Source organism: Rhagoletis zephyria, unplaced genomic scaffold (assembly GCF_001687245.7).
Source record: "Rhagoletis zephyria isolate East Lansing unplaced genomic scaffold, Rhagoletis_zephyria_1.1 Rzeph_scaffold_00468, whole genome shotgun sequence".
NCBI classification, from domain to species: Eukaryota; Metazoa; Arthropoda; class Insecta; order Diptera; family Tephritidae; genus Rhagoletis; species Rhagoletis zephyria.
The window spans coordinates 165,405-189,343 of record NW_016157552.1 but is presented as its reverse complement, the minus strand read 5'-3'; the positions used below and the strand labels follow the sequence as shown (position 1 = coordinate 189,343).

The following is a 23,939-nucleotide window of genomic DNA, read 5'->3' as shown; positions in this document are numbered from 1 at the left end:
AGAGTAATCCCATTTTGTTTTTTAGTTCCGATTATTGAAACTTCAAGAAATTAACGGTACTCTTGAATTTTTAAATGCCCATTGAAGTCGGTTGTCTCTTATGCTTAGAAATTACTTGTTTTAACATTTAGGTTGTTCACACTTGCTTGGTTATCAGGTTATCTGGTTAAAAATTATTATTCTGTAGAGTATTTTATTGTTGTAAACTGAATAAAAATAATAACTACATAACCAGATAACCAGATAACCAGGCAAGTGTGAACAACCTCATTATTTTTCGATCGGAAAACTTTGTTTCTCTTTTGGAGATTTTCTATAACATTATCCAATTGTTTTTTTTACCATTTTATATTATTAACTATTTCTTATAGGACCCCCAAAACCCTAAATTTTTTGCAATGGGGACCCATAAAAAATAGCTATTATTAGAAATGATAGTTTTTCCATGTGCTTAATGAAACGAAATCTATAAGTTTATCGTAATATACATACAGTATATTTTGCTTAGCTGCCCATCCTTCTTTGCACGAAAAACTTGTGCACTTAACGGAAAAAAGCACTTAAGCGAATTTTCTTTAATACTTCAGTGAGGAAGGTATCCGAATCCCTATGAAACCAAATAATGGAGGAGCACTTAGGGGCTGTCCATATATTACGTAAGACCTTTGTGGGGGAGGGCGGGTCTAGAATTTTCTTACTTTTTCTTATATGGGACGAGGGGGCGTCCCGTAGATTCTTACGTAATATTATTTTTCTTGTATTCTTATTCAAAATTGTTCTTTATAAAATACGAAAATTCACCCAATTAAAGTACTAAATTGCATTGAAATGAAAAATATACATTAAATACGGAGGATATTACAATTTTTTACAACTTTTGCTTTAATTTTTCTATTTTTCTAAAAACAGCGTTGCTCTTCGGTGTCTATTATAACCAAAAAATGCAGCTCGAACACAAACAGGCGAAAACTCCCTTACGTAATATATGGAAAGCAGCTAAACATTCACAAAAAGCTGCACTTGATCTTTTCTGAGCCTCAGCGTCGAAGAGCAAAGAGGATAATTTCACGACGCGGGCGAGAGCTCATGTTGTTATATTGATATTGTTGAGTGGGTGAATCAAGAAAAAATTTCAGTGGACTGTGAAAATGATATATCTTTGAGTGAAAAAGAAGTACGAGATATCCCTGTGGCTACTCCTCTTTCAGATTGGCTGGCATGACCGTGGACCAAAGAAACCGACAACAAAGAATGACTAGTATAACTATGTGATGAAGTTTTTAAGACTGACTAGGCATGCATCCTATATTTGTTTGATTACGTAAGATCTGCGGCGGGGGGAGGGGGATCAATTAAATCTTACAATTTATTACGTGAGGGGAAGTGGGGTTCAAAACAGGCGAAAACTCCCTTACGTAATATATGGACAGCCCCTTACCACGTAGAGATTACTGCAAGCGAAAATTTTTTCTGAATGGTTTCTAGTTATCTATATAACTACAACGAAAACGTTCCGCGAGATGAGCAAAATAAATAAAATCTTGCAAAATTTGGGTAAGTCTAAAGCCAGTGCAGGTAAACGTAATACTTTATTTGATAATTGATAATAGTTGCACAATTTTTAAGGCAGGTATCGCTAATGCGCAGGTACATTGCATGCAATTATCGGAGCAGTTTCTTTATAAATATTAAAAATAATGCCGCCGATGCGCATTTTGGGGTAGGTATCTTAAAGGTGCACTTAGCCATAAAGGCAGCCTAATGTACTGTATTTGCGTATACGTGGTTATGTTTAATAGGACACTAAGGGCCGGTTGCTCAAAGCCTGGTTGACACTAATCCCCGGTTACACATCCTTATCGACGTTACCGATACCGTGTTATATGCATGAAGTCGAAAACGTCGATAACGATGTTAACCAATGATTAGTGTCAACCAGGCTTTGAGCAACCGGCCCTAAGCCATTAATATCACCGCTGACGAAGGGTGCATTCCAAAACGTCAAAATACAAAGCATCAGTATCTTTTATCTCTAAGCCTCAGTAGATTGTAATGCCAAATGTGCGCAATCACGGTTAGATGCTAGTTCTCAACTAGGTTGCGCAAGCTAGAATTTTTATTCTAGTGCAGTTTAGAAATAAAAGAGACTGACGCTTTGTTTTGGAATGCACCCACACTGTTTTGTGTGTTTGAAGAACACGCCTTAGCATAGGGGCAGAAAACAGTAAAACCAAATAACAAATATTAAAAATCAAAATTTAAATTTTCGTCAAATCGCACGATTAATCTTTAATACAAACATTTAAATTAAATATAAATGTGACATGAATATTAAATATTATAAAATATGCAGTAATTCAAACTTTATGTAAAATATTTATTAAAGTATACAAACTAAATTAGGAAATGTTTTTAGGAAAAAATAACTTTAAGGTATGGTACATTTGCATACGGTTTAAGTATATTAAAGGTAAACATTAGGTAAATGGCTACAACTACGAGTACTTAAGATCGCAGTTTTGAATTTTTCTTCAGCTCAGTTATGCAAAACAAAAGATATATCAATTATTATACATGTATTGAACTTAACTTAGGATGCTGGTTTCTAATAACAATTTACAAAGAATGCTATAAGTTTACAATTTGAGTTTTGATTACATTATTCTACATGCAGGTTACACTTTAACCCAAGTATTATTTATAATACATACATACTTACATGCGTGTAGCATGGGCTGTGTGTATTAAATGTTAATTTTCATGTAAGTAGGCAATTTCATTCTTAAGGAGATTGTAAATGTTTCGACTAAGCGAAACCTTAATTTCAAAATGATCTTAAACGAACAAACAAAAACTTATTTAATATTTTAAAATTATACAATTACAATATTTTACATTGATTTGCAGCTAAAAGTGTTTGTAGGCAGTAAGCTGCGCAGAAACCGACTTATTCGCAAAAAAAACGGTCTTTCACTTATACTTGATATGTGTATGAAAATTAACTGAAATTATTTAAAATTAAATTGCTTTATATGGAATCTTGTATTATTGAATAATAAGGATTAAAATTTAAAACAAAAGAGGTTTACTTAGCGGCATTACCATAGCTTACACATGAATCACAAAAGAAATTAAAGTATATAGCAAAGTGTGTGATATGAACTTTAACAGGCCTTGCGTTGTGGAATTTACAAAAAATATGTAGTCGACACTTAATTTAGTACATTAATTCAATAATTTCTTGGGCAGTTGAAAGTGCTAATTTTAATTTCAATAATTTTACTCTACGCCACCATGCACGTGACTCGCTTAATACAGCAGTTGGAGCATTTTGGGTTCGACTTTCAGAATTGCTATCGACTTCCTGAAATGGTACGTTTTTAATTATACTCTAAATTTTTACTTTAAACTAAACCTCATATTTTTTCTAGGTTATGTTATATTTAATATGCGAGTAAAAAGTGTACTTGTATGTATGTAGCTCATATTTTCGTGATAAAGTTTTTTTCTGAGCTGCCAACGTTCACCAATACATACTGTACAAAAAAAAAACGTTTTAAATGAGTTTATGTTCAAATGTTTGTATTATGTAGTCACCCGTTTGTTTAATTTACATAATTTAAAATACAACTTTGTTTTAGAAAATATTAGCGAAGTTGCCACTTGCGCCGTCCACTGTTTTTGGTCATTTAAAATTCTTAGAATTGCTATGCATTTACTTTTAATTTTCCTAAATTTAAATATATATACTGATATTTTTGAGAAGGTATCAATATCCGGGCGTACACATGTTTTACAACTTAGTTTCGTTTTTTATTATTTATTGTATCATTGCCAAGCGCTTTGTTTTCTATCAATAAAAGATTTTTCAATTGACATTACGACTGATAAGCAGAAATATAGGAGTTCCTTAAACTTTTATGGGCTGCTAAGAGTCTTTATCTGATTTTTTTAACACCTACATACATGCTTCCAATTTACAAAAAAAAAAAAAAAAAAAAAAAAAATGAATTTGAAGNTACACATGTTTTACAACTTAGTTTCGTTTTTTATTATTTATTGTATCATTGCCAAGCGCTTTGTTTTATATCAATAAAAGATTTTTCAATTGACATTACGACTGATAAGCAGAAATATAGGAGTTCCTTAAACTTTTATGGGCTGCTAAAAGTCTTTATCTTATTTTTTTAACACCTGCATACATGCTTCCAATTTACAAAGAAAAAAAAAAGAAAAAAATGCATTTGAAGTACGTCAGGCTACTAAACAAGACACGTTTACATACATAGAGGTCAGAATTGTGTAAAGTAAACTTTGATTTAGATAACCTTGACTTTTAAAAATTCACTGTAATTTTTCTCTGCTATGTAAGTAGTTACCCAGTCAGCAAAAAATCCGACAACCGATCCGAAAAAGGACAAAAAAGTGGATCAAATGCGGATTTAATTTTCGGAAACTTTGGCGATCCGTTTTCCCACAAAAGTGCGCGGCAGAAACTTTTGTACAGAAAAGTACCGAAAATACCTGTTAAACGGATACGTTTTCGGCTGCTTTTTCTGAAATTTGTCTGNATAGTTACCCAGTCAGCAAAAAATCCGACAACCGATCCGAAAAAGGACAAAAAAGTGGATCAAATGCGGATTTCATTTTCGGAAACTTTGGCGATCCGTTTTCCCACAAAAGTGCGCGGCAGAAACTTTTGTACAGAAAAGTACCGAATATACCTGTTAAACGGATACGTTTTCGGCTGCTTTTTCTGAAATTTGTCTGAATGAACTTTTCGTTCAATACGTTTTCCTTCTGCACTACAGATACTTTTTCATGGTTCAAAAGAAATGAAATAAAACTAGGAAGCGCCTGACGGAATTCGAACCCGGCACCTTCTGGAAGCTAACAAATAGCGGCACACTCTGCACGCTCAGCCACTACCGAATACGCATGCATGCTTTCAAATGTTTAGCTTGAGCAAATAAAATACAATTGTTGCTCTCAAATGACATCATCTTTTTCGAACGTTTCGAATGTTTTCCGGATACGAAAATTTATGATTACTGATGCTGGCTGGGTAGCGTTACAAATTACAAATACATATGCACAAATCATAAATATTCTTTGAAAGTATATTAGCTCAAACTTTCTCATTTGCCATAAAACACCATAAAACCTTTCTAAGCACATATTAAGCGTATGGAGAGGAAAACTTTACTGAGACTTTTTATAGCAAATCACTGCAAAATATTGTTTCAACTTTTGTCAAACTGTGAAAATATCAATAATTTCATACTTAGAATTAGTACGCGTTTGAAAAAGGTGGATTTTCCACCTTGTGCATATGTAAGCAATAACAAGGTTTCGATGGAGTTTTTTTTTTTAAATAAAGCATTTTAAACTCTTATATCGCCAAAAGTCAAGGTTGGCCACATACGGTGGCGAAATAGGCTGCGTGTTTACGAAACAAGTTTGAAATTAGTATCATTTCCGTTTAATTTATAGGTATTTTCACTGATTCTTGTTTTTATATGCAGCCAAATAGGGACATTTAAAAATAAAAAAGTGATTTCTAACTTATTTCCATTTGCATTTACGGCTAAGTTTTATTTTTGGTAAACATTTAAAACTATCACCCCTTTTGCGAGTGTCGACTAGTAGTAGATAAGCGACTATTAGTCGATTATCGATTATTCATGGAATTTTCAATGTCGTTTCCTTGTTCAATAAGTGACAAACCGTTACAAAAGTATGAGCGACTAAAAACTATTCACAGTCGCTTGTTGAACGTGAAATCGACATTCACAATACCATGGAAAAGAGATAATCGACTAATAGTCGTTTATCTAATACTAGTCGACACTCGCAGTAGGGGTGTATAACTAAACTCATTTTTTACAATTTTGATAATTTACTTAATGCTTTTAATTCAAACCAGCTAATTTTCTTCATACAAACAGCAGCTAAGATCGATTGGTTGATTCGATTAAAACAGAATTATATGAGTTGCTTAATGCTAAGCTTTTAATAAAAAAAATATATATATACCTTTTATATCGGCAATTCATAATCAATAGATCCTACGATGGCTGTGCATTTAAGTGGCGTAAGATTGTTACGAAAACACATACAAATGTATGATCAAGAACAATGTAATATATATGTACAAAAGTAAGTATTCGTTGTATGGATGTGGGCTTGTTGTATCTGCTGTAAATATGCGCTTAGTATTAGGCTGCGACAGGGCTAAGATTATCTTACGTTAAGTAAAAATAATTGTATTTCAATTATATGACGTTGATGGTGTTCATTAACCCGATTGTAAACTAAAAAATATACAAATATATATAGGCGAGCATGAAAGTTTTGCTAAATTCACTAGCAGTTTTCTATTTAGTGAATGGCTGACTGTTCCTGATATACATACAAAGCAATTTTCTATGTTTTTTAAGTATGGTTTACTTGTGCTTTGTTGGCAAACGCTATTAAAGTTCTCATTCGAAAGTATGTATGTGCTAAGTATGTATTTTTCATTAAAGTTGATAATTTTTTCTAATGAGGTTAAATTTTGTTATTAACTCTGCTAACTTATTTTATTTCGTAAAATATTTACATGTTTGTTAAACTGTTAAATCAATTTATTATTGTTACGTCTCACATGTGTTGCCTAAATACATATGTAAGTAATTTAAAAAATTATTTTATTTCATTTTATTCTTTAACTAGACTCAAGCATAAACTAATTCAATTGACACAAAAAAATATCATTTCACATAATTAAATTAAAATACTCTTCCTCTGCCCTTCTCACTGTTCAACTGTATCCGCTAAGGTTGTCCAAAAAATACTATTTATTCTTAATATTCGTTCATTATATTGTAATTATATGTACGTATGTCTGTGTGTGTATTATATACCTCTGAGAAAAGCTAAACAGCCAATTTAAGTTTAAAGTACTTGTTATGGAAAATCAATGCATTCGATTTGCTTATCTAATACGATAATGTGCGCCTTTTATCCAGTTAGAGCAGTAAGCACTAAAATCAGCTTTTTCCTACAGCAAAATTCCATGTAACGCATATGTAATATTAATGTACTAAGTATTTATTATTTCCAATTTAATTTAGGTACTGCCATTTCTTATTTATTACATAATTTAATTAATATTCAATGTTTTTCTACATAAATTCTCTTAAATTTTTCATCAGTAATTTACTTAGTTTTGCTCTTTTTTTGGGATTTACTCTAACCCTTTTTTTCATATTTTTGTTTTTGTGATTTTTCTTATTTGTTGTTTTATCATATAAACAGTCTCCTTTGTTATATATATTTTATCCTTATTACCATAATTCTTATTTATGTATTTATATAATAATGCATTCATATTGTTGCAATTTCTATCACGACTTTAAATTGTTTTTGTAAATGTAATATATGTTTGTTTTTGTTGGTTTAAGTATTTAAGTATTCCCTTGTGAAATTGTGTGTATTTGATTTGCTTTGATTTGCATTCATTCAATTGATTATTACAATTTTAAGTAAAAAGTGATTTTTATTTGTATTTGCGTATTTTTTCTGCTTCTAATTTAAACTAGTTAGTTGGGGTTTGAGTGTCTGTCTGTAGTCTCTGTTGTATACTTGGCTGGGTTTTTGTTTGGACTGCACTGCGCGTATAATTCTTATCATACAACAACAGCACTTTTAGCTGCACTTAATATGTATATGTACTATAGACGGCGCGTTTTTGCTGTTGCTGCGTCTGTTTATGACGTCAATGGTGACATACCGATTTGACGTGGATCTGTTGGTGCAACAGCACCCAGCTCCAAGTTTTTAATGAGCAAATGCAGCCAGTGTTTTGTGGATTTGTCATCCTGTAGACATACAGAGAATGTCGCATCACGCAGCTGGTCTGGAAGACATTGTCGCAAAGCCTCACGTGCTCTAAAAATACAGTAAACATATTTGAATATATTTTCTTGTTATTAACTTAAAAATTAACTTCCACAAGTCTCTAACTCACCTGGGATTGTCGGAAAGACGTAAATAACAACGTACGACATGCTTCAGCAGGCGTGCAGAGGGCTCCTTGGCAAGTTGTATTACCATTTTGCCCTGAAATCATAAATGAATATACTAGCATATTATTCTCTCTTACAAGACTATAATATGTGTTTCTTACCAAAATAATAGCAACATGCGAAAACCGTTCATACGTTTGACAAATATACGAGAGACCACTCTCGTCCAACAATATTTTTTGCAGAATAAATGTTGCTACTGTTTTGCTCAATTCTGAGCCAGTTTCCATTATTCGCAGACACAGTGGAATGATTTCAGTTGCTAAAAGGAAAGTTATCACTTCTTGTTCATCAGCCTGCAGAATAGGAAGTGTAAAAACAACATTAAGTAACTCTAGCAATGCATTTGATTTGCTCGCCAGCCACGACTTACCTTAACTAGTGCGCCAATAACACCTAGACTGGTTAGCCTAAGGTATTCGAATGGCCGTGTTTTGGATGTGGTTTGTAAAAATGGATACAGGAACAATGGTATTTGTGCCTGCAGGAACACTGTACGCGTATCCGGATGCGACGCAACACATTGCAGCAGCGATAACGCGCTGCAGACACGATTTGATTGATGCGCAGTGAGTGTGGCAGGATTAATCGATGGATAAATGTTAATTATCTCCTGGAGTAGGGCGGCGGTGGTGCCAAAGCTATGCCATAGCATGGGCGCGAGATCTGTCACTGTTTCACGTTTCTTACTCAATTCAAGCAAAGCGGTTTCGCGGCTCTCCGGATGAGCCAATTCGTTGATCCATTGAAATACCTGTAAATAAAGGGGAATAAAAACAGACAAAATTTAGTTTTAGTACACATATATACTCGTCTATACTGTAGTGATTAGATAAATGTTAAAATTATTATAAATTAGTGAGTTCGCATTAGTTTCGATACAAGTTTCCATCAAGCCATATAATTTGGTGAATATCATACTGAGGTGTTAGAGATTTGGACCCATTTTTCCAAATCACTGCACCATGCCCTAGGGAAAAGATTGTACGGAACATTTTTAGTGTTAAATAACAGCATTACAAAGACAATACACATTCATAATAAGAATTCAATGTCGATTGCATCGTACTTGCATACATTGCTCGCAAAATGTAGCAAAAATAGCTGCTTATTGTCTTCTTATGCGGAAATTAAAAAGGATTTTAGCACGAAATTTGTACATAACACGAAGCATGGTATAACGAGCAATTCTTCATCATTTGCTCAAAAATTTCGTTTTTGAGTAATGTCAGTCTTTTAGTAAATGACCGATGTGTGCATAGTATCTAATTCGAAAATATGCTCGTTAGTCATTATAAAGACTCGTTGTTGAGAATTGACAAACTTCTTATTTTGAATTCAACCAAAATACAGCACGCACAAAATAATTGATTTGAGCGCATACACTCTTAACGAATTGTTGAATTGTTTTTTTAGCACCATAATATTATCCGAAAACAAAATTCAAGCATTCCATACATATGTGCATGAGTGCGTGTTACTTGTTTATGAGTTAAATTGTGTGAATCATGCGACGTCAAGTCCCAGAAAAATAAAAATAAACTATAACAATAAACAAGTTAGCTGATTATAGCATGGTGGCAGCAACAGCGGGTATACATACTTCTAACTCAACGATAAGAAGAAGAAAACAAGTTAGTGAAATTACGCACCAAACCACAGAAATAGAAACATATTTACTACCTTTCAGAAAGTCATAAATAAGGTTTGAATGTAATAAATTTGGAGATGTTTACGGTTTTTAGATGGGTGCAACGCGAGTCGAATCAGGCAGTTCTGCCGGTAAATTGTGCACAAACCAACGCCGCCTCCTAACGGCAATTGGCTTTTTATGAGAAGCTCTTCATTTCAGATAGATATCGTCAGTATATGTAGTATGGAAAGGGCGAATTTCACATCGTCGCTGCAATGAAAACCTAAAATTTTTTATTGCATAAAGTGATGTGGGGTCTTATAATTCGATGAGATGCATCATACTCAATAAAAAGTTAATTTTGGATTTTTAGTTAGTTACGGCTTTTTGTATTGCAGCGACGATGTGAGTCACGCCCTTTCCGTACTATACTAACGATATGTATGAATCAAATCAATTAAATGTACATCAGACTGCATCATGGGCTACACTTTTTTCCTAAAAATGGCCTAAGGTAGCAAACTTTCAAAAAATCGTCATACAAATTTGCTACTTTTTAATCGGAAAATATGGAAGAAAACTCGCAACACCCTCGAAGAAATCTAAAAAAATAAACTGTAATTTTTAAACAATTGAAAGTTACAAATTTCGTTGGACTACAAAACTGCATTCGGAATTTTTTTTAAAATCGGAATAAAAAGTTTAAAATTTTCTCTCGGGTTGTTACGCTCTCGAATTTGCTCTCTCTTGCAAATATTTTGGATTATTGAATGCATTTCCAGTAAAAACTTGCCAGCACTAGTAACAATTCGTTACAATTTTTTATATTGAATGGACCTAATATAAAGTGTGCCAGCTAGCAATGAGATTCTATTTCGGTACACTTATTTGGTAATTTATTATCATAATTTTTTCTTTCGTTTGACACCCTTTTGAGTGAGAACTTATGAAGTTTTTTGCTTTAAGAAAAAATAAATAAAAAAACAAGTCAAGAAATTCTTGCCGCATGTGCAAAAGCACACATAACGTTGCAGTACTGATGTTTTCTTTCTCTCATGATGAGGACCTAAGCCAAAGGTTAATGTCAGAATTGTAAAAAGCGAAAATGACAAACTCAAATTTTTCGTTAGATATTGGGATTTAATTTAATAAAAAATTAATAAACATTAAATAAACAAAAGAAATGGTCAAAACTCCTATTATTTTGTTTACAACTGTATATGTGCTAGAACATTCCATATTCCGAAATCCCGGATTACAGCTCCGGGATCCCGATATTTTTACCGATTTATTTACGGAATGAAAGAGATGTTGAAAACGAAAAGAAGAATTCATTTGACATGAAACACGAGAAATACAGAACACCAAAATTTTGCTTCAAAGTGAACTTGAGAAATTTGCACATGGAAGTGAATTTCAGGACCTGTCTGAATAATTGTACTTGTTCAAATATTTTGTGCAAGAACCGTGTAATAACGAAAAATCTGGTAGCAATTGAAAACACAACAAGCTTTTACAGTGTGGCAGAGTTGTTCTTCATTTTACTTTGTTGGCCTTTTTTGGAAAAGGATTTCGGCAAATATGAGTACATGGGTTTGACAAATAATATAAATATTTTAGAATACAAATATTTAAACATCAAATTACGTGCTCTTTTACTAAGGGGCATTATGCCATCTGGCATTATGAATCTGTGTGATTTGAAAAATGCGAAAAGTTGTGATGAAGTCGAAATCCCGAAAAATCTCGGGATACCGGGATTAGAATTTTTGAATTCCGAAATCCCGGGATTGTTAAAATGCTTCGGGATTGCATGCCCTATTATGTACTACGTATGTTTTAATGCGATAACACCCAAAGGTTTATGTATTTACGCGAATTTATTTAGAACGCAATTTATTACCTGTATCCATGTGCCTACATGAGTGCACGTACACATATGTATGCACATTTAAACGTTCATTTGTGCATGTTAGGCAAGTTCAAAATAAAATAAAAATACCAAAAATGTTTGCTGCCTGTTATTGGTAAACAAAATCTGACTGCTAGCCTTTCATTTTTTTTGCAAATCTCACTGTAATTTCAGGCAGAATTTAGGTGTTTCAATTTTGTTTGTCAAAAAGAGGCGCATTTCTTGATGATCTTAAAGCGGGGAATATTGAAATTGTCCGCTGAATAACAGCGAAAGAATATTCTTATTATTATTATAGTCGTTTAAGTCACAATTTATGTTTAAAAAAGCATGAAATAATTTTCAATGTACTACATATGTAGAGTATGAGGAATGTCGGCATGTGGCCATTCAAACATTCTGAAAAGGGTTTTCTTGATAAGGCAATCAAGTTTCTTGTTTCTCGGGTAGCTTTTTGCATTTTTTGTTTCAAATAACCTAATGCCGTCTGATTCCGAAGCACTGAGGTCGATTGTTTCTCAGACCAAAGAATTCAATATCTATTGAAAGCAAACTGAGGTCGGTTGTTTCTCCGACCAAAGAATTAAATATCTATTGAAAGCAAACATTGAAATAAAGAGCAAACATCCTTAACTAATAGCACCTTAGCTAAGCATGTGGTACGGCCTGTGCATCATTAGGGGTATTAAATCAGCGGCCGATAAAGTCTGTGGTTTGCGGTGCATTTATAGATGTAACCTTACAGCTATTCCGCGTGTTGCAGTTAATTTTTTAGCATTTTGAAATTTCTCCATCTACTGAAATGCTCGGCTTTGCTTTGTTTAATTTTTTAAACGTCAAAAACTGGATTTTTTTTTTAATTAGTACCACAAAAAATATGACACATATGATTTCTTCCAGATATGTAGCTAACATGGCGGATAAGACGTGAACTACCTTCTAAAAGTAATTGTATCATGGAATTGAGGTTTTGAAAATGTTACAACGGCATTAATCGTAGCTTTTTTATTGCGGGAAGAAAAGATTTGTAGCTTTCGTTTTTTAGGAATAAATGGTATATTTACACATATTAGGGATGTTAATTTCTTCGAATTTTACCATCCCGGGATTTAGATATTCACCATTTTTCAACTACTTAACACGAAAAAATTGCTTCAATATTATTTGAGAAGCTCTCTTACGATATAATAAATAATAAATAAATGGGTTTGAAACCCATTTATATTTGATTTATAGTGAAAATTATTTCATAAGTAACAAAACAAAAGATAGTAATTAAATCTACAGTATCGGTCATATCTATAGCACGCCATTTCAAAGTAATATTGTGTGCCACTTATGTTTATTTATTTATTTTTAAGAATTTTCAATTAAAATACAGTTCTTTCTCTAACAAAACCCATATAAACCAATGTTTAAAAATCTGTAGAAAACTACAAAAAAGTGCAGCAAATTTTCACCTAAATTTCAAACTTTTTTCTCGGAAGTGTTTGAATTTTTCTGAATACACAGTTTTATGGCTCAATCAATTTTAGTCTGATAATGTGCAAGTTTCAAGTGGATAAAAGATACCGTTGATTTTTTAGAATTTATTTCGCCAAAGGTGTTGCGGTTTTCTTCCATATACAAATAAATTGAGTTTATTCATTATATGGAAGCCAATGCGACAAAAAAAATTCTAAAAAATTACTAAAGCCAGCCTTTTGAACTAAGCTACTACTTACTATTCCATACGAACGCAGATATATGTATATGCAAAAATAAGAATGGTATGTTTCAACGATTTGTTTAAAATTTTATTAAAGTTGAATCATCGGTGACCATCGTTGTCGATGAGACCATTCCATCGGCTAATTCCGCTCCCATTACTCTTCAATCTCCTTACACGAGTCTCCTTCTGCTACTACGTCTTGTTTTGTGTTACCAGTATCTACTTGTATTGAGGTTGCACATTATGGTTCTGCCACTTCTGCTTCTGTATATTCTGATGATGCGGCTCCAGGTACCCCCACTTCTGTAAATCGCTCAGCAACTATATCTTCGCATATCATATCTTCGATATGAACTCTTTTTATTTTTAGCACATTCTTCATTAGAATCTTTATGTTATAAAAACAGTGAAAACTCGTAATTTCGGTATTTTTTTTTAATCTAAAGCTTCAATATGCATATAAAAAAGGCACTAGTTATACACTGGTGGCCCGATAATTGAAAAAGATTTATTTTTACAATTTTTGATCAACCACTTTTTAATTTATTTTTTTTAGGAAAACATAATGCATGTTACAACAAAAATCAAGTAACTCAACTTTGTAAAGATTTATAATAATTTGTCAAAGCTCAAAAAATTGTCATCAAAATTTTTAACTTTTTAATCCGAATTTCTATAAAAAACTAAGGTGTGCAGTTTTATAGCTCATTCAATTTAAGTAATATTGTGTAAGTTTGAATTAGGTCAAAAATTTCGTTGATTGTTTAGACTTATTTCGCTGACGATGTTGCTCATTTTCGAACATACATATCGTCACCTGAAATGCAAAAAGACCTAACAACATCGTAACTGAAATAGAAAGTCATGACTAATATTTTTTATTTTTTTCATAAAACGATGTGGGAGTTGTAATTCGATGAAATCCATCATATCAATCAATAAGTGAATTTTGAATTTTTTATTAGTTACGACTTTTTGTATTTCAGCGACGATGTTTGTTACGTCCTTTTGCAGTTCAGGTGACGATATGTACATACACTCCCGGAACAAAGTATTGGCACAGCAAATTTTTCACAATATATGCATCAATTTTTATTCTAATATTTTTCCGCAAATTTTGTATAAAAATATGGTTCATTCAACAACAAAAAACATAAAAATAAAATTCCTAAACTTTGTGCAAAACTCGCGAAAATTCAGCAATTTTTCATCAAAATTTTCAACTTGTTTAATCGTTTTTTTTTTAGAATTTTTTTGAGTATGCAGTTTTGCAGCCCATTAAATTCTAGTAAAAAAATGATAGATCGGAGTTAGTCAAAAATCGCGCTGATTTTTGAGAATTTTTTTTAAGGTGTTTTGCATGTTTTCCATATAAAGTATTTTCGAAAAAAAAAAATTGGATGGAAGAGACTGCGTGAAAAAGATTGCCAAACATCAACGGTAATTCCTAGCTACTGAAAACTCTTAACTTTAATATAATAAAATTGATTGGGCTACAAATCTGTATACTTGAAAGAATTCTAAAAAATCTGATTAAAAAGTTTAAAATTTTCATGAAAACTGAAATGAAATTGAATTTTGCACAAAGTTTAGGAATTATATTTTTACGTTNTAAAACTCTTAACTTTAATATAATAAAATTGATTGGGCTACAAATCTGCATACTTGAAAAAATTCTAAAAAATCTGATTAAAAAGTTTAAAATTTTCATGAAAATTGAAATGAAATTGAATTTTGCACAAAGTTTAGGAATTATATTTTTACGTTTTTTTTTGTTGTAGAATGAACTATATTTTATACGAAATTAGCGGAAAAATATTAGAATGAAAATTGTTGCATATATTGTGAAAAATTTGCTGTGCCAATACTTTGTTCCGGCAGTGTACTTTATATGGAAGAAAATATATAACATCTTCAGCGAAATAATTCTTAAAAATCGAACGAAATTTTTGAGCTAATTAAAACTTACACAAATGTTGTACAAAACAAAACGAACAGTGATCTTTTCTATAATTTCATTGTTTCTAACTTTCGGCTTTATTATGTATCACGAACGATAGGCAACACGAACGATTTGCTTGCAGACGACAACGTCTCTGATTACGATTTTATTACTCTCCATCGTCTTCGTCTTGCTTTTGATCGATTAGTTACAATCGTCTCGGTTACGTTTAAACCGACCAGAATGACGCCGCCGGACTAATTTTTGAAGCATTCTTCTGCAGATGAATCGTTTGTGTTGCCTTTCGCTCGTGATATATAATAAGGCTGTTTATAAATTTTTGCCATTTTTTTAATATTTAGAAAATTTTCGAGTCGGCATTTTTATACCTTGTTGAATTTTTGGCTAATAAAGTGCAAGCTCGAAATAGCTAAGTTTTACTATTTATTTTTAACATAAAAACGAGTTCGTGTATGTATTATTATATGGAAGAAAATGCCAAATATAAATGCTTGTATATCGATGGCTGAGTGGAAGATCGACCTACCTCGGCAGCCTGTTCGAAAACGCTCTATCTCAAAAAATTTTTCAAGAACGCCCAATTTCAGAACTCGTTTTAAAAACGCCCTATCTCAGCTGTCGATTCAAAAACGCCCTATATCAGCATATTTTCAATACATTTTGAAGTGAGATAGGGCGTTTTTGAATCGAATTTTGAGATAGGGTGTTTTTCAATTAAATTCTGAAGTAGGGCGTTCTTGAAAAGTTTTTTGAGATAGAGCGTTTTCGAACTGGCTGCCGAGATAGGTCGATCTTCCACTCAGCGATCGATATATTCATGTACCCGTGAAATAATATTCTTTTGTTCCTCATTAACCAAGCCTTAAAAACAATGATATCGTATTTCGATAGATTGTCATTATACCTGTGTTCGTATGGAATAGTAGCTTATGTCGAAAGGCTGGCTTTACTATAATGCGGCATTCGCAGCATACGATTGCGAATGACTCGCTGGCGCCGAGCCGTTGAACAACTTTTGGCAAATAAACGTGCAAGAAATATTTCCGATACTAGCAAGTCAATATTCTTAATTAATCTCATCAAAAAATTCCTTGTCGTTTAAAGAATAAAGAGTATGCCGCAGTATACTAAAGCAAGCTTTCCGACATAAGCTACTATTCCATACGAACACAGATACGTAAGATATTTTTATTCTTGTCTATGTATGTACGTATTTGAATGTAAAGTATGTACATGGATTTTTATACATTTAGATAATAAAAATATACGATAATATCCTAAAAATCCAAATAGCATTTTCTACATTTTTTATTTATTTGGTTTTCAATGGTTTTAATGAACATTAAACAAACAAAAGAAAAATAGTCAAAAAATGGTCAAATGTCGTCTGCTGTTATTTTTTTTTACATACATATGGCCTTATTCATAAAAAATAAAGTAGCTTTATAAAAGGTTTATAAATTGAAAAATGTATGAAAACGTCAATTTATAAAGCTCTTTAAACCTACTTTATTTTTTATGAATTAGGCCAATAGTTTCCAGCAAAAAAATAAAATTGTATTTAAAGTAGAACCAAATTTCTAAACCTATCCAATTTATATACAGTGGTCGAATAAATTATAGTCGCATCACATATCGACAAGATTTCACAAAAAAATTTGTTGTTAAATATTAGTATTTTTTTTATAAAATATAGAGTTCCTTCCTTAGCAAACCCATTGTAACCAAGTTTCAAACTTCATACTCACAATCTTTCTAAGAAATCGAATTAACGTAAGTTTGTTCACGTGTGTTTGGAATATTGGACAAAGTTTGAAACTTGGATTTACAATGGTTTATTTTTTTATATAAAAACTAGCCGGCCTCGCATATGCGAGGCTTCGCCACGCGCTGAATGAAATAGATATTAAATAAGATGCGATTGACAACTAAACAGGTTGCAAACCTACTAAAAAAAAATAATATATAATTGCACACCTGGAGGCCAAACCCTTTCATTTGACACCTCATTTCTTGTAATCTAACGAACAGCCCACGTTTTTTAATTATTGGCACAGGTTGCAACCCTCCCCGAAAAATAAAACCTTACTGCAAATCAAAAGGTCAAGCCTTTTCATTTGACACCTCATTTTTTTTAATTGAATGAACTGTGCAAATCTAATGTCATTAACAAAAAATGCCCTCGCGTATTATACATACATAATTTTTAAATAGGTGGCAACCCCACTCAAACAAAAAATAAAAACTGATTGCACATAAAAAGTGGCAACCCTGCACAAAAAGTAATACATTATTGAACATCTAAAAGCCGAGCCCTTTTATTTGACACCGCATTTCTTGTAATCCAACGAAAAGTGCGGTTCTAATAATTTTTAGACAGGTGGCGACCGTACAGGAATTTAAAGTTCTAAGGATAATATTCCTTACGATGCAGATTATACTTTAAAAAATCTCGTATAAATCCGTTCAGTAGTTTTTGAAATTAGCGTGGTCAAAATATCTCGACTTTGCTTTATACTATGTATAGAAGATAGTAAATTTTAAATAGGTGGCAACCCTACTCAGAAAAATAATACATTATTACACATGTAGAGGCTAACAGCCACACTCAGAAACCTTCATTAAATTAACTCTAACGGGCACTTAACTAATGATCGTTAAATCAGTTAATTAATGTTTCCTCTCAGTTAAAAATTATGAAATGAAAAATTTAAGTATGGCCCTTTTTGAGGCTCCACTCACTTTTTTCGCTCAGTTTGAAATAAATAAAATACAAATAAGTATTTATATCATTTTGCGCAGCACTGCCTCAACAGTCACAATGACTGAGTGAGCAGAGCACTGACGTGCCATTCGAGAGATCCGAGTTCGATCATCGGCAACGTTTTTTTTTTCTTTTTTTTATTAATTTTTTTCTTTTCATTCTTACGTTTTATTGCTTAAAAAATAAATATTTTTTTATTTCATTTAATTTTTAGAAACTACTAAAAGACAAACAAAACCACTAACTGGCCAATTCTGGCATCTGTCTTTCAACTCACTATAGTATCAAACTCGGATCTCTCGAATGGCACAAAAGTGCTCTGCTCACTGGGCCATTGCCACTCTTACAGCAACGTTATCGAAATTGAAATTTTTTGGAAACAAGCAAAAAATTTCACAATCATACGTTAAAAAGTTAAGTAAAGGTTTTTCTTTACTTAACTTTAATGTTCATTAAATGCCGTTAACGCATCATTAACTGACTCTGAGAGGGAATTTTTTCAAATCGTTACTGAGGAATGTTCGGTAAAACCATAGACTTAAATAAATAAATAAATAAAATTCGTGCGACGTATGGTTCCGAAGTTTTAGCTGAAACAAAATTCCACGCCTATGGTATATGCCACGCCCCTTTTTAGTAACTAATTTATATATACCTTACCATAAGCGTCTCCCATAGACATGTCTTCGAACCAAATTTCAAGTTCTTTTGACTTATGGTTCCGAAGTTATAGCTGAAACAAAATTCCACGCCCAAGGGATGTATCACGCCCCCTTTTATAAACTCATTTAAATACACCTTACTATAAGCGTCTCCCATAGACATGTCTTCGTATCAAATTTCAAGTTCTTTTGACTTATGATTCCGAAGTTGTAGCTGATTAAACATTTGCAGTCCTATTGGAGGTGCCACGGCCCCTTGCAGAATTTACGATATATTTGCAAATAAAACCATACCTATAACCTTCCCGGGGTAAAAACAAATAAGTCTGCAAAGTTTCGTGCGATTCCATGTCGTGGTTCAAAAGTTATAAGGTAATAAACAAACAGACATTCACATTTATATATATGGATAGATAGAAGATAGATAAACATAAATCTGCCTCCTATCGTTCCGAACTAGCCTTAAATTTTATTTAAAAAAAAAACTAAACATTTAGGGGATTCCCTTAAGCTCGAAAGTGGCTCGAAAACCACGAAACCNTAAAAAAAAACTACCCATTGTTTTCTACTTTCTTTTTTGCCTGGATTGGCCCAAATTAAAGGGCTTCTTCTTTCGCTATCGATAGAAGACCTTCCAGAAGGGCTTTTATAGGATGTATTTCAGAAGGCCTTTGCAAGAGTTATTTTAAAGTCGCTTCTTTAATTCATAAAAATCATACATCATCTAGGTATGCCGTCAAACCAAGCCTAAATTGATTATTACAGAGCAATATTCTATTTATTTTTAATTATCTAATAGTTACCCTTTTAATTATAATAACAAAATTGCAACCCCAACGCAACTTTCGTTAGAATATGGACTTCAATTTATGTATTTATCATTGCCGTTCCATATGCAAAGCGAGAACACGCGTAAGTATATGAACTAGCTATATTGATATGTTCTCGTATGTACTTGCATTGCGTTGTTGATTGGGGTTCGATGTGGTTTTTCAGTTTTTTTTTTTGTGTGGTCGCGAATAGTTTTCATTTTGTGTGAGCTGATATACATACATACATATGTATGCAGTATGTCAAGTGATTGTTGTGGGCCAATGTACGACCTTGTCGTCCGTCATCGCGCAACTAAGCAGCCATCAAGCCAACCGAGTACATAACATTAGCCTGTAAAGTAAAGCGTCAATAAATATCGCCGCTGCTTTTCCACCAATTGTCGAAGGTTCTTTCAAATCATTCTGCTGCTCGATAAACCTCCACCAGATTGTCTCAAATTTCATGCGAAGTATTTTTTTTATTATTTAAGTCACTTCCACTGCAATCAAAATCTTATTGTAAACACATTTGTATGGAGCCTGCAGTGAAAAGTTATCAATTGATAAAAATAACCATCTTGTAGTTAACTCTTTTGCGGGATTTCGATCAGAACTTCACTTCATGCAGACGTAATCGGGACTTTGTTTTGTAGAGCTGGAAAACTATCGATACTATCGACACCAGCTACAAATTTTTTTCCCACAACAAAAAAGCTACAATTAATGCCGTTATAACATTTTCAATATCTTAATTCTATCGACTAGGTGTATGGTGTCAAGTTAGCACTACATACCATTTTTTCTTAAAAACGAGAGCTACAAATTTTTTCTTTCCACGACAAATTTACAACAAAAACTACAATTAATGCCGTTATATCATTTTCAATATCTCAATTCTATAGACTAGGTGTATGGTGTTAAGTTCGCACTACATACTAGAGGTTTACGCCGACAGGCTTTGCGGCGGCGGCGTGGTCAACTTCAAAAAGAATCGGCGGCGACGCCGGCGCGTCTGCAAACGCCGGCGCTACTGCCCAAAGGTAGATTCCAAAGAGCCATGAGGCTTCTAATCTTATGTCATCAGATTATAATTCTATTTAATTCATTCATTGAATTCAAATGTTGAGTGACTGCTGCTGATGGATGGGCGAACAGAAGAAAGTCTATATAGTATATACATTAGGTTTCCCATCGAAAATGCGTTTTTTGAAAATTTAAAGACCCTACCCCCTAATTTGATTCGTTTTTATGAGAAATATTATTGCCTATTATTATAGATTTTTAAAGGCCATTTAGAGGTCGTGGCCTGTCGATTTAGGCCAGAAAATACGATTTTCTAGAATCATGAGTTTTGAATGACTATTTCTGCTTGCATTTCAAAGAATTTTATAAATTTTGACCATCGATAATTTCCACAATTTGAAAATATGTAGTACTAACGTACAAAAAAACGATTTTCGATGGGCACCCTAATATACGTTCATCTCTATGTACTCTAGAAATCCGAATGTACTATTTCAATTTAAAGAAATAAAAAAAATTAAAGGTTAAGTTATTGGGGTAATTTATGTCGCTATCAATAAATAAATTTTTGCAATAAGCTTATCAACCGTTACGTTAAATGACGGAGTTCTCACGATTTTTTTTGCGGGTTATATATTGAAAATAGGGTTGGCCTACATTTTTCCAAAAGTTTAAACCATCAACTCCCACCAGAACGGGCCTTTTTGACCCACTGTTTGAAAAATGGCTTATAAATAGTTAAATTTCCAATAATATATTAAGTGCCAAATTTTTCTAAGGAGAACAGAATGTAATGCAAAATAATAGTAATTTTTACCAAAAAGGGGGNATACTAACATAATTTTCACACAGCCACCTAGTTCTTGTATACGTCTGTGGGACCTAAGAATAAAGTAACTTACGAATGTAAAAATTAGCAAAAAAAAGTGTTTGCTTTTTATTAAAATTCTGTTTAAAATATTTGAAAAACACACAGGAAAATCAACTAGTCTTTGTATTATCTTCAATAATTGAGGAGTTAGATGCAATAAGAGCGCTTCTGTTAAAACTGCTTTCTGAGATATTGGCGTTAAAGTTTTTGATGTGTATAACTTTCTTGTTGATGTAGTATATAAAAAAGTAGTATTGTTGTAGTATTGAAAAAAATTTTATACTTCGGAAAAAATCGTCACATTACCAGTATTCGACCCTAATTTAACTGTAATAAACGCTTTCGATCGAAAAACGTGTTACCTATGTTTTTTTCTGAGTTACGCTTTTTTTTGACATGTTCAGTGGCCCAAATTATGCAAAAAAACTTCTTTTAAAAATGTAATTTTCATTTCGTAANTCAAAATAATATTAATTTTTACCAAAAAGGGGGACTTTAACTCTGTGTAGAAAATATTGCGATGCGCGGGAGCAAAACCTTCCTGGGGTTTGACCACTACTTGGGAATACTAACATAATTTTCACACAGCCACCTAGTTCTTGTATACGTCTGTGGGACCTAAGAATAAAGTAACTTACGAATGTAAAAATTAGCAAAAAAAAGTGTTTGCTTTTTATTAAAATTCTGTTTAAAATATTTGAAAAACACACAGGAAAATCAACTAGTCTTTGTATTATCTTCAATAATTGAGGAGTTAGATGCAATAAGAGCGCTTCTGTTAAAACTGCTTTCTGAGATATTGGCGTTAAAGTTTTTGATGTGTATAACTTTCTTGTTGATGTAGTATATAAAAAAGTAGTATTGTTGTAGTATTGAAAAAAATTTTATACTTCGGAAAAAATCGTCACATTACCAGTATTCGACCCTAATTTAACTGTAATAAACGCTTTCGATCGAAAAACGTGTTACCTATGTTTTTTTCTGAGTTACGCTTTTTTTTGAAATGTTCAGTGGCCCAAATTATGCAAAAAAACTTCTTTTAAAAATGTAATTTTCATTTCGTAAAATAGTGCTTTTATACGATTTAAATAGTATTTCCTTCAAACTATGTATTTCAATGTGCATACAACATGAAAATTTTGTACAAAATTCCTTAGGCGCCGAACGCCGCCGCCACCGTCGCGCCGATATTTTCGTAACTCGGCGGCGGCGCGTGAGAAATGACAAAAAACCGCGGCGGCGGCGTGACCTGGCGGCGTATACCTCTACTACATACTAAATTTTGTTTTAACTCAATTTTTTCCAGAAAAACGAAAGCTACAAATTTTTTCTTTTCACAACAAATTTTAAAGTTAAAAGCTAAAATTAATGCCGTTATAACATTTTCACTATCTCAATTCTATCGACTAGGTGTATGGTGTCAAGCTAGCGCTACACACCATTTTTTCTTAAAAAACTAAAGTTACAATTTTTTTCTTTCTACAACAAATTTACAACAAAACAGCTACAATTAATTCCGTTGTAACATTTTAAATATCTCAATTCTGTCGGTAATAGCGCATGGTGCCAAGTTAGCACTACATACTAAATTTTTTTCGAAAAAGGGTATACTCAATTTTTTCCAGAAAAACGAAAGCTACAAATTTTTTCTTTTCACAACAAATTTTAAAGTTAAAAGCTACAATTAATGGCATAGTAACATATTGGATATCCCAATTCTATGGACTAGGTGTATGGTGTCAAGTTAACTAACTTGCTAACTTGACACACGTCAATACGAAAGTAGCTCAGCGAGAAGACCTCGGACTCAACCAACACTGGTCGCAAGTTCAAATCGCGGTGGAGGCAGTTGTGAGTTTTCAAATTTAATGAATTCAAATTGTTGCGTGCAGCTTACAATATTTTTTTTTTTAATAAAATATGCCACAAAAATTTTTTCTTAAAAAACGAGAGCTACAAATTTTTTCTTTCCACAACAAATTTTAAAGCTAAAAGCTACAATTAATGCCGTTATAACATTTTCAATATCTCAATTCTATCGACTAGGTGTATGGTGTCAAGTTAGCACTACATACCATTTTTTCTTAAAAAACGAAAGCTACAAATTTTTTCTTTCCACAACAAATTTACAACAAAAAAGCTACAATTAATGCCGTTGTAACGTTTTCAATATCTCAATTCTGTCGTCAATGGTGCATGGTGTCAAGTTAGCACTACATACTAAATTTTGTTCGAAAAAGGGTCAACTCAATTTTTTCCAGAAAAACGAAAGCTACAAATTTTTTCTTTTCACAACAAACTTTAAAGTTTAAAGCTACAATTAATGGCATAGTAACATATTGGATATCTCAATTCTATCGACTAGGTGTATGGTGTCAGTTAGCACTACATACCATTTTTTTCTTAAATAACGAGAGCTACACATTTTTTCTTTCCACAACAAATTTGAACAAATTTACAAAAAAAAACCACAATTAATGCCGTTGTAACCTTTTCAATATCTCAATTCCGTCGTCAAT

At 32.5% G+C, this 23,939-nt stretch overlaps 1 protein-coding gene and 1 long non-coding RNA gene across 4 annotated transcripts in view; both read right to left on the bottom strand.

Annotated features, from left to right (window-relative positions):
• Positions 1-4,783: 4,783 nt before the first annotated feature.
• Positions 4,784-7,214, bottom strand: LOC108359818 (uncharacterized). The gene is made up of 2 exons (XR_001846999.1): positions 5,842-7,214; positions 4,784-5,587 (listed from the first exon to the last, which is right to left on the bottom strand). It is a non-coding gene; the product is annotated as an uncharacterized LOC108359818 (long non-coding RNA).
• A 536-nt stretch (positions 7,215-7,750) lies between these two features.
• The window catches only part of Rcd-1 (Required for cell differentiation 1), a 17,873-nt gene continuing 1,684 nt past the window's right edge, over positions 7,751-23,939 (bottom strand). For all 3 annotated transcript variants that reach the window (XM_017611849.1, XM_017611848.1, XM_017611850.1), the window contains exons 3-6: positions 8,443-8,823; positions 8,171-8,365; positions 8,012-8,103; positions 7,751-7,932 (exon numbers count right to left, since the gene is read on the bottom strand). In XM_017611849.1, coding sequence (XP_017467338.1) covers positions 7,752-7,932; positions 8,012-8,103; positions 8,171-8,365; positions 8,443-8,823 — 849 coding nt within the window. In that variant the 3' untranslated portion in view covers position 7,751. The remainder of the gene's footprint in view (positions 7,933-8,011; positions 8,104-8,170; positions 8,366-8,442; positions 8,824-23,939) is intronic.